Below are 15,834 nucleotides of genomic sequence, written 5' to 3'. Positions count from 1 at the left end.
CCTTTCAGCTGTGTGCTAGATCTCAATCCATTTTGGAACGATTATTGCTTACAACTAAGAGATTACCATGAATGAGAAAAAAAAAATAGAAAAAAACTTACCAAAATTGCAAAGGAAAGGGGATAGAAATAGATAAAGCTTAAACTAGATCATAGTTTATATTTGCAATTTAAATTCATTCCATCAATTTGAGATTTCATTCAACCAAATTTGGTCTTAATCCTTGTAAGTCTACACAATTGACCTAGAATGACCCATATAGGGGTGTCATTGAATCGAAAAACAATTTGATACACAATGTAGTGATATCGACTGAATATCCTACGCTGGTATCAATAAATAATTGTGGGTGTACGAACTGTTGGCAAACAAAATTGGTCCAAATCAGTCAATATTTTTATTTTAAGCAACTAGTCAAGACCATCCAAGTTCTCCAGTCTAAATCGCAATGGCTACGAAGAAGGTTGCATTCGACGATCCGCAACCTGCAGAACCGCCCCCAACATCGGTTTTAAAGTTTGACTCCTTCATCCAATTGCTCCGCATCATCGGCACCGTTTGCGGCGCAGTGAACTACGATGAGCAACATCTGGCCAAACCATCTCGTTGGATCAAATTCAAACGGATGTTCTTCTGGTTCACCTACGTCCATGACCTACTGTGCATTGCGCTGGAAATCGCCTACTTTGTTGAGGCAGTCCAAAGAGATGCAACTTTGGCTCATCTGATGGTGCTGGTAGTGTGTATTGGATTTTTGACCTACACGATCATCAAACTGACCATGCACAAGCTGCATGAAGTCGAGCTGAACGAGATTTTGATCCAGTTGAAGAATCTTTACCCCGAAACACTGGATACCAAACCAGCCGAAGAGTATCGCAAACATATCTGGTTCCTGAAGCTGTTTTCAGTGCTCTACATTGTGGTTCTGGTCGTATTTAACGTCATTTTCTATGCCCCGTCCATCACCGTTTTGATTAAAACTGGTCACTGGGAAAAGATTTTGCCGTTTTATCTAAAATATTGGTACGACTGGCGCAAACCGGTCGTGTTCGAGTTGACCTTTCTGCACCAGATTTGGGTGTCCTCTTCGGCCGTTACCGGAGTCCTGCTGGCGGACACACTGTACTGTACGATCATTCTGCTGATTTCAATGCAATTTGAGCTGCTTGGCAAGCGGTTGGAGGAATCCGAGCTGGACGAGCCAGAGCTGGTCAAGTGCGTTGAAAAGCACCTGCTTCTGATCGATGTCTGTGCACGATTTGAGCGAATTTATTCCCCGTCCTTGCTGGTGACCTTTGTGGGAAGCTCCGGCGTCATCTGTTGCTGTTTGTTTCTGACCTTAGCGGGAGAAAACATGGGTGAAGCGGTGCGATTCTCGGTACTGCTATTCGTGTACATCATGAACATTTTCCTACTTTGCTACTATGGGAGTGTGCTGATGGAAAAGGTGTTTTACATTATGTAAACATATAATTAACATTAATGCACATTTATTGGTTTTTCAGAGTTCAAACATAGCTCACCACGTGTACCAAAGTCAGTGGTACAACAACTGCAAAAAGGATCAGAAAACATTTCTTATGATACTGATCCGAGGACAACAGGAAGAGAAAATGACTGCGCTCAAATTTACAACCGTGTCGTTGCCCTGTTTCTCCGGAGTTAGCAGAGTTTCCTTTGAGTTGTAAAAAGACAAATCATCAAATATTTACATTCATTTCAGATTCTCAGCACAGCATTTTCCTACTTTACACTGTTGAAGGCGGTTTATGAAGGATCGTAATTTTCGAAAGAAATTCGATTAACTGGAAAGATTCAAATTGTTGGAAATTGTAACGGACTTTGCATTCTGAACCAAATAAATAACCACCAAGCATTTGACATTAAAAGTTTGTTTTGACATTGGAAACAACCAAGGAAAAAATTATTAAAAAATTTGACGAATAAACTTGATCTACGACGTCCTCAGCATTGATCAGATTTGTCAACCCAAAAGTGCTACAAAATATTAATTAATAATCAAAATCTTGATTTTTCCAATCAAATCGATGTTTTGAATAAGAAAAAACACAATCACAACTAAACATGAAAACAAATTTGTTATTATGTATAATATCGATTTCACTGCACGCAAATTATCTATTTTTGGAAAAGTGTGTTTCCAAAATTCAGAACATCAGAAATAAATACCCTTTAATGACAGAGTTGGTATGAATAAACGAAAAGATTCAAAAATTGGGTGCCCCAAAAAAGAGGTGACATGCCTACTACGAGATTTTTGTTTAGTCGTGGTAGGGTTAGTGAAATTTCCCGATTTCGCGGACAGCGTGAAATCCGTGAAATTTGCTTTTTCCGCAAAATCACGTGAAATTTTATGTTTGTGTGAAACTGTAACGATTTTTCACAAAATGCTTTATCAAACTCAAATAGGAATAAAAATAATCTTATGAACTAATGTAGAATTAAGCGAGTGAATACTAGGGTGACAATAAAAAAAACGACATCAGGGTTACACTCTGATTCGATTCCTTAGGCAAAAAAAAGTATCTGTGCAAATTTTGGGCCAAATCGTTAAGGTTTAGGTGTAGCTTTTTATCGTTGAAGTTTTAAATGGGAAAAATCGCAAAAATGTATACAGAAAAACGTCATGTGGGTCTCGGCCAAAATTGTCCAATTGTGAGATTCTTGTAGGAAATTTAATTTCCTGCAACTCTGTCCAAGGGTGAAAAACGATCCGAGTTGGTCCTGATTTTTGGTGATTTTTTTAGTAAATGTATTTTATTATATACTTCCTAATCACTCCTTTTATTCTTTCAAGTATATAAGCCGATTTCATTTCATCGCATTGATAATAACTCATCAGGATCAACTTGGATCTTCTTGCACGCTTCAACAAAGTTTTAGGAAATTGAATTTCCTACTACACACTTGGACAATTTCGGGCGAGTTCTGCGCCACCTGCTGCCACCTGAAATTCAACGATAAAAACGATAAAAAAGCGACCCTTCTTCACCAATTTGGCTCAAAATTAGCACAGTTACTTATTATTGCCTAAAGATTCGAGCCAGGGGACATCTCTTCTGGTTTTCTACAATTTTAATATTTTCTTGTCACCCTAGTGAATACTGTTGCATAATTACCAACATGGGGTTAGTAATTTTTGAGGATTTCGTGGATGGAATAAAATTCGTCAAATTTATCAATTTTCTCAAATATATATATATATATATATATATATATATATATTTTTTTTTTTTCAAATAAACAATTATATTGTACCCATTTTACCCAAACAGTCTATTTAAGTAAATTTCATTAGTTTTCAATTGAAAAGCTTTATATGAACCATTTGAAGAATCGTTCAGATTTTTCAGTTTTTTTAGAAACTTTCTATGTTTAGTAATATTTTCATTCGCTGTAATAAAAATTTTACTTCATTTTTTTGAAATGTATGGTTTTAAAAAAAAAATTAAAAGAGCTTAAAAGATCAAAAAAGCATTGTTTTATTCAAAATATGATGAAGGGTATTTGTTATCTCTGAAATTAACTTTTAAAAACATTTCAGATTTTTTTCTGAGTCCTGTTTAATGTTAGCGATATTTGATAATTTGAGTTAAAAAATATTACTTTATTTTGCTTTCGTTTTAATTATGAAATCAAATTTAAATTTCGTAACCAATTATATTATTTCTACCTAATGATTTAAAATTTAAATTTTGAAATGGGAGACATAAACCTTCAAAAAAAATGCTAAAAGTCGCAAAAAAATTCTGTCATTTTGGCTGGACAAGATTGTTAAATAATGCTTTGATATGAAATTCAATAAAATGAAGCAAATCAGCGATAACTTTTTTACTTTATTAGTCGAATATTTAAAAAATTGTTCAATAAAATACGCACGCCCTACATTTTCCTAGTCTCGACGTTCTAGCAGGATTCAAGCAGAATTCTTAGAGAGCTGGATATTCTTAAAGCATTCTAGCAGAAATGTTCCACCGTTCTAGCAGGATTCTGACAGAACCAGCTCTGCTAGAATATTTCGTGACTGGGTTGTTTCAAATATATTTAGAGCTCATCCATAAACCAAATTTTATTAGTTTTTAAAAAGTCATTTCTGTGATTTAAACATAAGATGATCAGAGTTATGTTAACATTTTTCACGCTCCGCAAAATTTGCGTGAAATTTGGTGTTTTGACATTTGAGGTCCTCGTGTAAATTGCAATTTTCAAGCGTGTAAAATCACCAAGCCAAGTTATGAGATTAAAATCTAGAGTTTATTTATATTCTACACGGAACAAAATCTGGTCAGCGAATCCGAAAAATATTTGCGACGAATTCGGAAACATGGAAAGTTTGCGTATTCATCTGCGATGTTTGCAGATTTGGAAAAATTGCTTCTAATATCGAAACAAAATGCTTTCAAAATCGAAAACATCTTGTTGCCGGTTAATTTGAGCGTGTACCATGCCGCAGCCAATGCGTTACGAAATGTCAGAATCAGCTGCGCAATAGAGAAAAGCAAAACGATTTCGGTGCATTTAATCTGCTTTGCTGTCCAACCCGGTGCTTTTGGCAGGCATGCGTTACGGCGTTACGTTTGCGATATTGAAAAGCACCGTTTGCGATATTGGAAGCAATGCTTTCTGCTGACTGGTGTAAACGGAGGTTTGCGTTTGGTAGAGCAACTCGGAAGCAAAGTTTGCAAACCGGATTTTGTTCCGTGTATAAACAAAATTTTCTTTTTTTTACTTTTTTGATGTTTTGAATACTCCTGACTCAAGGCTGTTTTAAAAACACCCAACAAGCAAATATTAAAAAAAAATCCTTATTAAAAAAAACTCAACAAACTACACTCAACCCCCGGTGGTTGGTCATTTTTTCGTTAGACACTTTTTTAGTTTGTACCCCGTTGGTTGGTCAAAGTCAAACTAAAAAGTTACGAACTGTCACTTTTTACACGGCGCTCACGCACACTATCAAAACAAACGTTTGGTAGTGAGTGTGAACTCCGTGTAAAAGGGGTGTTAAACTAAAACGTGACCCCGTTCGTTTGACAACAGTTGGTGTCAAACCATCGGGGTTTGAGTGTATAAACATATGAAACACAATAGTTTATAGGACCTGTTTAAAAAAAACACTAGGCTTATTGGTCAGTAGGGTAACATTGGGCCTAGAGTGTAATGTCAGTCTGCCAAACTGATAGAGGTTGCATTGATCAATTGTCGATGTCAGGCCGACTGTGATGACTGGCGAAACGTTTTGTGTTGAACGTTACGTTCGACCGGCCATCTTGTTCCAGGCTTTACCTTTCAAAATACGGGCGACAATGTCCAATAAAAAAAAATATATATATTTATTTAATTCTATGACTGCCTCCAAGGGGCTATCCATAGACCTCGTGGACACTTTTTTTGAATTTTGGACCCCCGCCCCTTCCCCTGTTGTGGAGAATAGGGTCCTAAAGCCCTATGTAAATTTGTATATGCGGTAAAAAACGACTAAAAACTATTTCTGATCACTTTTTTTCAGTTTTAGGCAAACAAAAATTAACAAGACACATTTTTTTTGATGGATCAACTCTTGGAACGAGCTGTCAAGTGGGACTACGAAATTAATTTAAAAAAAAATGAAACAAAAATCAATTTCAAATCCTTTGCGGTCGTACAATGAGTAATTGTACTAAGAAAAATATGCTTGTGAACAACAAGATGGGAAGGGGTTATGGAAAGGGATATGGAATGAAAAATGAAAATTGCTTGAGATTGTTCATCTAGACGTCCTTCAAGTGCCTTTAACTAAAAATAAATGAAATTTTGTTTCATTTTGGAGAAAACCGAAAATAAGTGTAGGAGGTCACGGTGGTTCTTACCCGAGCAGACGGAAATAACGTGGGAATAACATTTTTTGATATTTGAAAAATACTAGGCCAATAACATTTTATGTTATTTATAACAAAATTTGTTATTCGTCGTTATGATTTTTTTGTTATTGTATCCCGGGCGGAAAGTGAGTTGGTGGATATAACTTCGAACTATCTTGGCTTGTTTATTCGCATCTTGCTGTAAACTCCTCGAGTTATGACGACTTTTGAAACCGACTGCGTATCATGGAAAGTATATTCCATGATCATACTGCATTATCTACAGTTGATATTGAGGTGTTAGTGGTAGTTTTTTGGACTTAGCAAAAATTTCGAAAATTTTATTTTTTCCAAAATTTTACCCGAACATCATGAAATGATTATTTTGACTTTATTTCAAATTTATACTGGACTTAGCAAAATTTGCAGTCACTGACAGAATTTTCAATTTCCGACACTTAGAATAATTTTCATGAGCTGATATTTTAAAGTTTGATTTTATTTATGCTGGACTTTGACATTTTTGCGTATATTTTTTAATTCTTTACTTTTTACAGAAAAAGCATTTTTTTGGGACTTAGAAAATTTTCGGGAGGTTGGAAACATGATAAAATATTTTGATGTTTATTTTTGCTTTGAACCAAAATTTCGGAAAATTCGTCGAAATTACAGGAAATTTTCGTCCGATTTTTGCAAAAACCTCAGTTTGTTCCTAAGATAATGTCCCTAACAAAACGTCTTCATTGAAATTTTGAAATTCGAAAGTCGGTTTTTAATAATTATTGATATACCCCCTACAAAAATCGTTCCGGCACTTAGAAAATTTACGGGATCCGTATCACGACAAGATTTTTGGTAGAATTTATTAGATTTTCAGGACTTTGCGAAATTTTTGCTCTCAGCCAGTTGAATATTTTTCAACATTTTGAAAAATTATTTTGATAAGAAACATTACCAGGCTTTTTGAAATTTTACTTTGGATTTTTGGACTTATGCAGTTTTAGGAATATTTTCATAAACTTTTATTTTTAATTTAAAAAAATGGAATATAGAGACTTTGGATTTTTCGTGATTTGGAAAATTATTGTGACATTTTGGCATTTCAACGCTTTCTTCACAATTTTTTTAATGAGTTTTTAAAGTAAAATAATTTTTCAACTTTGAAAAATCTTGTTTTGATGTAGGTGCGTATATTCCTGCAATATTACTCATATTTGTGAAGAGAAATAAGGGGGGGGGGGTGTCTGAATTGTGGCGCGGTGCATTAAAAACCAATACAATTATTTTTGGGATCAAAATCTACTTTATGAACTTGATATGATTTTTGGAAGATTTCAGTTGTTTGCTACTATAAACTCAACTTGATGTGGCATTGTTGGTCAAATAAACTCAACAAGATTTTTCGCAGATACGCCTCGAACAATTTATGTTCGTGGCCATGTTCGGTTATCTCTTAACCATACCCTGGGGTGAACTTGACTTGTTCGTGTTTTTACGAACATGGGTAGATTTTTCCAAGATGCAACTTTCTGCCCGGGATTGTTCTTGTAATAACAGACTAACAACATTTTGAGTTATACTTGCAACCAATCTTTGTCATTATTTTTTGTTATTTTAACAACTGATTGATTGGTGTGAGTTGAGTGCGGTTTGGTTGAAAGAGGTTGAAAGGGTTGCGCGTTGACTTTTCCTGCGGTCGGCGGTGATTTTTTCTTTGAAGAAAGAAGTGAGACGATCAGTTGCATGCAAGTTCTGTGTGTGTTGCTGTGGAGCAGAAGGAGAAGCAGAAGTGTGTTGGCGTGAACAACGAGATGCGGTAGTGTTGGTCTGACGATGACCGCTGCGACAGATTTGGCCGTAGGAAAGCGATGTAAAAGTGTGCTTTCAGTGTGCAAAGCAACCGGGTGAGCGAATTCCAATTGGAATATACTTGTATGTGTGTGAAGTGTGAATGGAATTCAATTTATTTTCAGAATTTGCTTTTCATATAAGAAAAGATTTAAAAAGCAAATGATAAAAATGGAGTTCAAGCTTTTTTTTGCATTATTACCCATGTCGCCTTATTTTTATGTAACGTAACACTTGGCAAAAAATTATGACACTTGAACAGTAATTACAACTAGTTGGTTTTTGTGTGTGATTGGTTGTGTGAGTTAATGAATGAGTGTGTATAGTATTAACTAATAACTTGGTTACATGGCAAGATAACTGTGATTTTCAGAGAAAACGCGTACGATTAGTTTAACAATATCATCGCAAAGTATTCCGTCTGTCTCGGTTTTGCTATTTACCTATTTCCAGTCATTCAGGTTCAATCTTTCCACAGCCGGCTGTCTAAGAATGAACGTTTTAGATAATTTAAACTTCATTCACTGAATACAAATAATACCGGCGGTCGTTTAATGTTCATTATAACTCAATTGCAAGCTGAAGATTGTGATTTTATGCGTATATTTTGCGATGCCTCGCAGTCGCAGGATTTTTCGCGTTCGGCGTCGGTGTGCAACAACAACAAAACTTTATCATACTATTTCAGCTCGATAAACATCGTAATTCGTCATTCGATTCGTAAACTTTAAACTTGTTTAAATTATCTAAACATCAATCATTTAAAACTCGTAAAAACATCTCAATTTAAAAGTAACACTGCTTAATTCTTCAATTTTAATTACAAATGATCTTGGTTCTATCTTTCCACAGCCGGCTGTCTAAGATTAAACCATTTTATTTAAAATTTAACTACCGATAAACGGGAAATGTCTCATCCGCAGCATCCGATTGCATGCCTTGAGAATAAAATATAATACCTTTCAACAAACACTATGATTTTGGGTCGCATCATCATCTTCTATGATGAATCCTGACCAAACACCCTATCCTACTAACAAATTTTTCAGGTTCCTGGCGCTTGTGGGGTGTAAGCACAGAGCAAATCAGCTGCCCTAGTAGCAACCTGCGCTAACTAACATTCCCGTCCCTTAAAATCGAGATCTACAAACTGACATGGCGGGCGCCGTTGGTGGCCAATGACTGTTACCTATTCGCAACTGATCTTGTTTTGGCAATCATGGTGTTTTATCTTTTCAGCGCATTCATACATGCTGTTGATAAGGGAAATACCACTTGATAGTCGAAGCCTATGATCAGTAGTGCTGAAAGGATATTACGGTTCTGTTCAGCAACGGAGAAGGACAACCATGGGTGGTCTCTCATGCTCATGCTCATGCTCATTTTTTGTTATTTTAACAACTAATCCGATCATCCCAATAACAGTTGGAGTTATTTTTCCATAACAAAAAATGTTGTTCGCAAGTTGTTTTTGCTTTCAACTAATATCAAACCAATAACAAATTTTGTTATGATAACATAAACTGTTATTAAACCCTAATGCAGTAATGGATTTTTCAAGAAGATTCCATAACACTTTTTGTTAATTGAAAATATTTGTTATCGTCTGCCCGGGTAGGGCTTTTTGAAAACTCACCCGAGAAATGTCCATTTTTGGTAAGGTTTAAAAAAAATCTCCGAACCCTAGTGCACACACATTCGTGCCAGCAATGGAGTCTTTGGTAATAACTGCCTTGGTCTTATTAATTACCAGGTTCACAAAATCAATAGGTCAGCGCACAAAAGTACGTTTCAATCCTTTTTGTCATTAGCGTAGAATGTCTTGCAAGCAATACACCACTGCTTTGTCAGAAAGAAAGTCATTTTTAAATAAATTAAAGCAGCGATGCATGTGGGCAACTCCAAGATTTCGCAGGCAATTAGCCGAGGTAATTAGTCCATGATTTTCCGTTATAAAAGTCGCGTACAACCGTCCAAAAGTTCAACTGTTTCCCTTCGTTTTAACTGGCAGCATTCGATACCAACATGAACGACTTGGTGCGGTTCGAGTCGTTCATCCGAGTGCCGGAGATCTTCTACGGCATGATCGGGATTACGCGGTACGGTGAACCCCGCAACACGACCAAAGCCCGGCTGAAGCAGCTGTTCTTTTGGAGTTCGTACGCGAATACCATTTTCTGTCTGATCATCGAGCACATTTACTTCTTTCGAGCGGCTGGCAATTTCACCAACTTTCTGGAGTTAACTGCGTTGGCACCGTGCATCGGGTTCACCGCGCTGTCCATCGTCAAGATCATGACCATCAAGCTGAACGAGGCCAAGTTGAATGGGATCCTGGACCGGTTGAAGGAGCTCTTCCCGGTGACCCACCTGGAGCAGACACGCTACCGGACGCATCAGTACAACCTCGAGTCCCAAATGGTCATGAAATCGTTTTCGATTTTGTACATGATTCTGATCTGGATCTTCAACCTGTTGCCACTGGTGTCGATGTTGGTGAACTACCTGATGAGTGGGGTTCTGGTTCGAGAGCTGCCCTACTTTATGTGGTACTGGTACGACTGGCACCGGGAAGGGCTCTACGAGATCACCTTCTTCCACCAAAATTGGGGCGCGTTCGATTCGGCCGTGTTCAACCTCTGTACGGATCTGATGTTCTGCGCAGTGATTTTGCTGATGTGCTTGCAATTTGATATAATAGCGGTCCGACTGCGAGCCGCCAAGGACGACCCGCAAGAATTGATCAGCTGCGTCCAGCTTCACCAGACGGTGCTCGAACTGGGAGATCAGCTGGAGAGCATCTTCTCGCCGTCGATTTTGGTGAACTTTCTGGGCAGCTCCGTGATCATCTGTCTGGTGGGATTTCAAGCCACGTCTCAGATCAGCGCGTTCGATCTGTTCAAATTTGTGCTGTTTTTGATCTCGTCGCTGGTGCAAGTGTTTCTCCTCTGCTATTACGGAAATAAATTAATTGAAGCTGTGAGTATTCCTCGAGTTTTGCAACTGTTACAAAATTTGATAGTTTATTTCAGAGCTCCCAAATACCGTACGCGGCGTTCCAGGGAGAATGGTACCTGGCGGATGTGCGCTATAGAAAGTCGTTGCTTTTCCTGATGGCCCGGGCAGGAAAGTGGCAGAAACTTACCGCCATGAAATTTTCCGTGGTCTCGCTGGCGAGCTTCACAGGGGTAAGTCAACGCTACGATTATCCGAAGGTTTCTAAGAAAATTCGGATAATCGAATCATGGATAAAAAAACGTTATTTAATCCACATTTAGGTAGTTGGTGCCTTCCTGACATTCATATAGTAAATAAATTTAGTCAAAATAGCATATTTCCCTAAGCTTCTCTCCTAATTTAATGTGACAGCTTTGTCATTTTTTTCCTTTTTTGGCTCATTGCAAAGCGCTTTTGTTTACGAATTCAACGATTGGTCTCATAGAAGATTCGAACATCGTTTTTATCAAGATATCTGAGATTCGGCATAAAAAAGTGTATAAAAAACACTCAAGTGCTTATAACTTTTGATAGGGTTGCCAGATCTTCAATGTGTTGGGCTCGTTGGAAAATACCTGAGTGCTGAAAAGACAGAATGCGTAACGTGATTTTCGAATGCTCCCCACTGCTCTTCACTACTACAACGGCACCACAACTGTAAACATAAACAAAGTAGAAGGCTATGTTCAAGCTCAAGCGTGTCATATTTTTTGCTGCTGAAGTGACTTGTTTTGAAACATTTTGGATCTGTTGAGTTTTTGCCGAAAAATTAAGTGCTTCGTGCTTTTTTTGTTCGTATGCTAAACAATGGGCGGCCAAAAGAGGTCTTTTTTGTTTTCCACGTAACGAAAAATTGCGTCAGAAATGGGTGAAATTTTGTGAATCAGAAGAGGAACCTATTGGAAGTTCCAAGATTATGTATCTTTGACGCGCAGCGATAATATCGGAGTGAGATTATTCAATATTATTTCACAGGTGCCATTCATAATTTTTGGAAATCTTATCTTTTGGAAATTTTAAAATTATTATTGAAATGTTAGCGACGAATTATGCCAATCTTGATTTCAACCCTCTTCTTAAGATTTGTTGACTTTGAATATCTCAAATAAAAATCTTCTATGTAAATTTCGATGGTTTTGTTCGAACGCGAATCAGTTCAATACGGAGCGTCGGATCGAGGTGCTTTTTGTTGCGTTGAGTTCATATAAGCCCAAGGAAAGTTCTTACGCCAATAAGTTACAACTTTGGCCACTCTGGAACCGATTCCGGAGCATCGGCAAATTGTATGGAGAAAGATACGTAAAATCAAATTTTGATCACAGGAGGCTGAATATGCAAAAAAGTTAAAAATGTCAACAAACGAAAAAAGGCAGAACGAAGTTTGTCGGGTAAGGCTTGTTAATTATAAAATCAAAATAAATTATAGAACGGTTACAATACTTCCCACTTCATGGTATCATTTTGTGAACAGTAAATTGGTTCCGCTTTGAAAATTCTAAATTGAGGCCGGTTTACGAACCACTATTCTGCACCCAGGAAAATACCTTTTTAAAAATGTATAACATTAAGGGTTTCCTTACAAAAAACCCAATTTTCTATAGCGACTTATGGGATCTGCCAACAAGACTTACCAGTGCCGAGATAATCGAGTGACAATTTTTTGATTAACATCCCACCACACACACACATAGACACATTTGCTCAGAATTTGATTCTGAGTCGATATGTATACGTGAAGAAGGCGGGTCTACGACGTCAAATTACGAAGTTCAAATTTCGAGTGATTGAGGTGAGGAAGGTAAAATGTAAGAAAGGCAAAAACTCGCACATTTTTAATGTTCACTCTTTTAGCCTTTAATTTGTGTCCACGTGGTTTATGGATGGTTCCGACTAAATTTTAGCTCAAATTATCTTGAAAAAAAAACTTTGGAGATAAACAATTTGGTCATGCCTAAATATTTTTTGAAAGAAAATCCAAAGTACAGCATTTTCTGGGGAACCAAAAGTTCATGCTTCCCCTCGAGTTGAACCTGCGCAAACATTTTTATCAATTTATGTAATTCAGTATTTCTGAAATGAGGGCTAAACTGTTTGGATTATTTTTTCGTGAAATGAAAAAAAACTGCAGCTTTAATTGGAAAATTTCCTACATTATACTCACTTAGATTTATTAACCGAAATTGGAATAAAAAAATCGGTTAAATTTCGATAAGCCATCATTAAAAACGAACAAAAGTTTACCAAAATCAGATAGATAACATTAAGATCGGAAAAATGTAGAAAATTTTACCATGATCAACAATGCAACACATTCCAAGTATTATAAAGCTAATATTTAAATTTTCCTTCCCTTTTTCTTGCAGATTTTGAGCACGGCATTCTCATATTTTACACTGCTGAAAACTATTTATGATCCCAGCGATAGCAAATGAAACCCCATGTAAAGCATGAGCATAACGTTGCAAAACAAAGTGAATGAAACCATTTCCAAAATAAAATTGAAGAATAAAGAATTGTAAAAACTGTCCTTTAATCTAAAAATTCTATACAAAAAAAGAGTCACAAATACCTAGCCAACAACCAACAACCGATGACATTTTCTTGAAGTAGCTAGTATAGGCAGGATATCAATAGCGCAAATCAAGCGAAACCTCACGTCGCGTCGTCTCAATCTCAAGTACGCAGCTGATGAAAAAAAGGAAAAAAAACCATTTGGGATGAGGCTTTATTTTTAAACCACTTGCAAATTTGTTCCTAATATGAAGCGTACAAGAATGTATATAAAAAGCACACATTTCTCCCTATTTCCACTTCCACTTGACCACTTGAGCGGGGGTTTCTTTTTATGTAAATTTTCCATATTCCTACATGGAAGCATATAATTATTGACTGTAAGCGAGTATTGGTGAAGGTTGTGAAAAATCTCCAAACAACATTGTTGCAGTAGTATCCATAATTAACAGTGTTAGAACACCAAAAATGCACACAGACCAGCTGAACACTTTATGTAAATCATATTACGGCGAATTTTGGCTTGCTTGTTAGCGAGCATCCCTTGCATCGTTGGTTTGAGTTCGACATTTCGTGACAAGTGGTCACGGGTTTGCACGTTTAGTGTGCTCGAGTTATAATACATTGCACTTATTGTTGGATATGGACACACCGTGCATACCGGAGAAGGTGTTTTTATTTTTGGAGCGAAGAAAAATTATAGGAAATTCCTAAAAAAAGGTTAAATAAATGGCTAAAACCTTCATTTTAAATATAGCTGTGGGTCAGATGAACAAAATAAAGAATTAAAAAATACTCAAAATATAACACGTCATTTTAAGTTTTCGTAATTTACTTAAAAAGATGTGCTGTTTTATTAACTTTCGCATTAAAATTTCAAGATTTTATCCTGATTTGGAAATCCTTTCAGACCAATGCAAATTTTTACATTAATTTTTTCCCACAACATAAAGGGTCATTTTTGTTAAAGATATTTTTACGATTACTGTAACGATGTGAAGTCATATACAGTCCAGACTCGTTTATCCGGAGCCTCGATTATCCGAAGTTCGATTATTCGAAGATTTGTTTGGTACTTTGGAAAATAAGTTACAATATTTCATTACCGCCATCCTGGATTTTATCAACAATCAAAAATAAGACAACAACAAAAAAATATTCGATTGATATTTTGCCAAGACCCTCGGATAATCGATTCTGGACTGTATATAAAAGCCGTCATTTTCTGTCACGTTATCTTTAACACTCGCTTGTTTTATGTTTTATGTTTTATGTTTTATGTTTTATGTTTTATGTTTTATGTTTTATGTTTTATGTTTTATGTTTTATGTTTTATGTTTTATGTTTTATGTTTTATGTTTTATGTTTTATGTTTTATGTTTTATGTTTTATGTTTTATGTTTTATGTTTTATGTTTTATGTTTTATGTTTTATGTTTATGTTTTATGTTTTATGTTTATGTTTTATGTTTTATGTTTTATGTTTTATGTTTTATGTCTTATGTTTTATGTTTTATGTTTTATGTTTATGTTTTATGTTTTATGTTTTATGTTTTATGTTTTATGTTTTATGTTTTATGTTTTATGTTTTATGTTTTATGTTTTATGTTTTATGTTTTATGTTTTATGTTTTATGTTTTATGTTTTATGTTTATGTTTTATGTTTTATGTTTTATGTTTTATGTTTTATGTTTTATGTTTATGTTTTATGTTTTATGTTTTATGTTTTATGTTTTATGTTTTATGTTTTATGTTTTATGTTTTATGTTTTATGTTTTATGTTTTATGTTTATGTTTTATGTTTTATGTTTTATGTTTTATGTTTTATGTTTTATGTTTTATGTTTTATGTGTTTATGTTTTATGTCTTATGTTTTATGTTTTATGTTTTATGTCTTATGTTTATGTTTTATGTTTTATGTTTTATGTCTTATGTTTTATGTTTATGTTTTATGTTTATGTTTTATGTTTTATGTTTTATGTTTTATGTTTTATGTTTTATGTTTTATGTTTTATGTTTTATGTTTTATGTCTTATGTTTTATGTTTTATGTTTTATGTTTTATGTTTTATGTTTTATGTTTTATGTTTTATGTTTTATGTTTTATGTTTATGTTTTATGTTTTATGTTTTATGTTTTATGTTTATGTTTATGTTTTATGTTTTATGTTTTATGTTTTATGTTTTATGTTTTATGTTTTATGTTATGTGTTTTATGTTTTATGTTTTATGTTTTATGTTTTATGTCTTATGTTTTATGTTTATGTTTTATGTTTTATGTTTTATGTTTTATGTCTTATGTTTTATGTTTTATGTTTTATGTTTTATGTTTATGTTTTATGTTTTATGTCTTATGTCTTATGTTTTATGTTTTATGTCTTATGTTTTATGTTTATGTTTTATGTTTTATGTTTTATGTTTTATGTATGTTTTATGTTTTATGTTTTATGTTTATGTTCTTATGTTTATGTTTTATGTTTTATGTTTATGTTTTATGTTTTATGTTTTATGTCTTATGTTTATGTTTTATGTTTATGTTTTATGTTTTATGTTTTATGTTTTATGTTTATGTTTTATGTTTTATGTCTTATGTTTTATGTTTTATGTTTTATGTTTT

The 15,834-nt window shown here is 34.8% G+C and overlaps 1 protein-coding gene across 1 annotated transcript; it reads left to right on the top strand.

Annotated features, from left to right (window-relative positions):
- Window positions 1-499: 499 nt before the first annotated feature.
- Window positions 500-13,141, top strand: LOC6047452 (odorant receptor 85b). The gene is made up of 7 exons (XM_038260691.1): window positions 500-1,450; window positions 1,509-1,664; window positions 1,727-1,782; window positions 9,483-9,496; window positions 9,724-10,691; window positions 10,745-10,900; window positions 13,073-13,141. Exons 1-7 carry the CDS (start codon window positions 626-628, stop codon window positions 13,139-13,141), a joined length of 2,244 nt encoding a protein of 747 aa, XP_038116619.1. The 5' UTR covers window positions 500-625.
- The last annotated feature ends 2,693 nt before the right edge of the window (window positions 13,142-15,834 follow it).

This window comes from Culex quinquefasciatus, chromosome 3 (genome assembly GCF_015732765.1).
Source record: "Culex quinquefasciatus strain JHB chromosome 3, VPISU_Cqui_1.0_pri_paternal, whole genome shotgun sequence".
Taxonomy (NCBI): domain Eukaryota; kingdom Metazoa; phylum Arthropoda; class Insecta; order Diptera; family Culicidae; genus Culex; species Culex quinquefasciatus.
The sequence above is the reverse complement of the archived record's forward strand: the minus strand, read 5'-3'. Positions and strand labels throughout refer to the sequence as shown.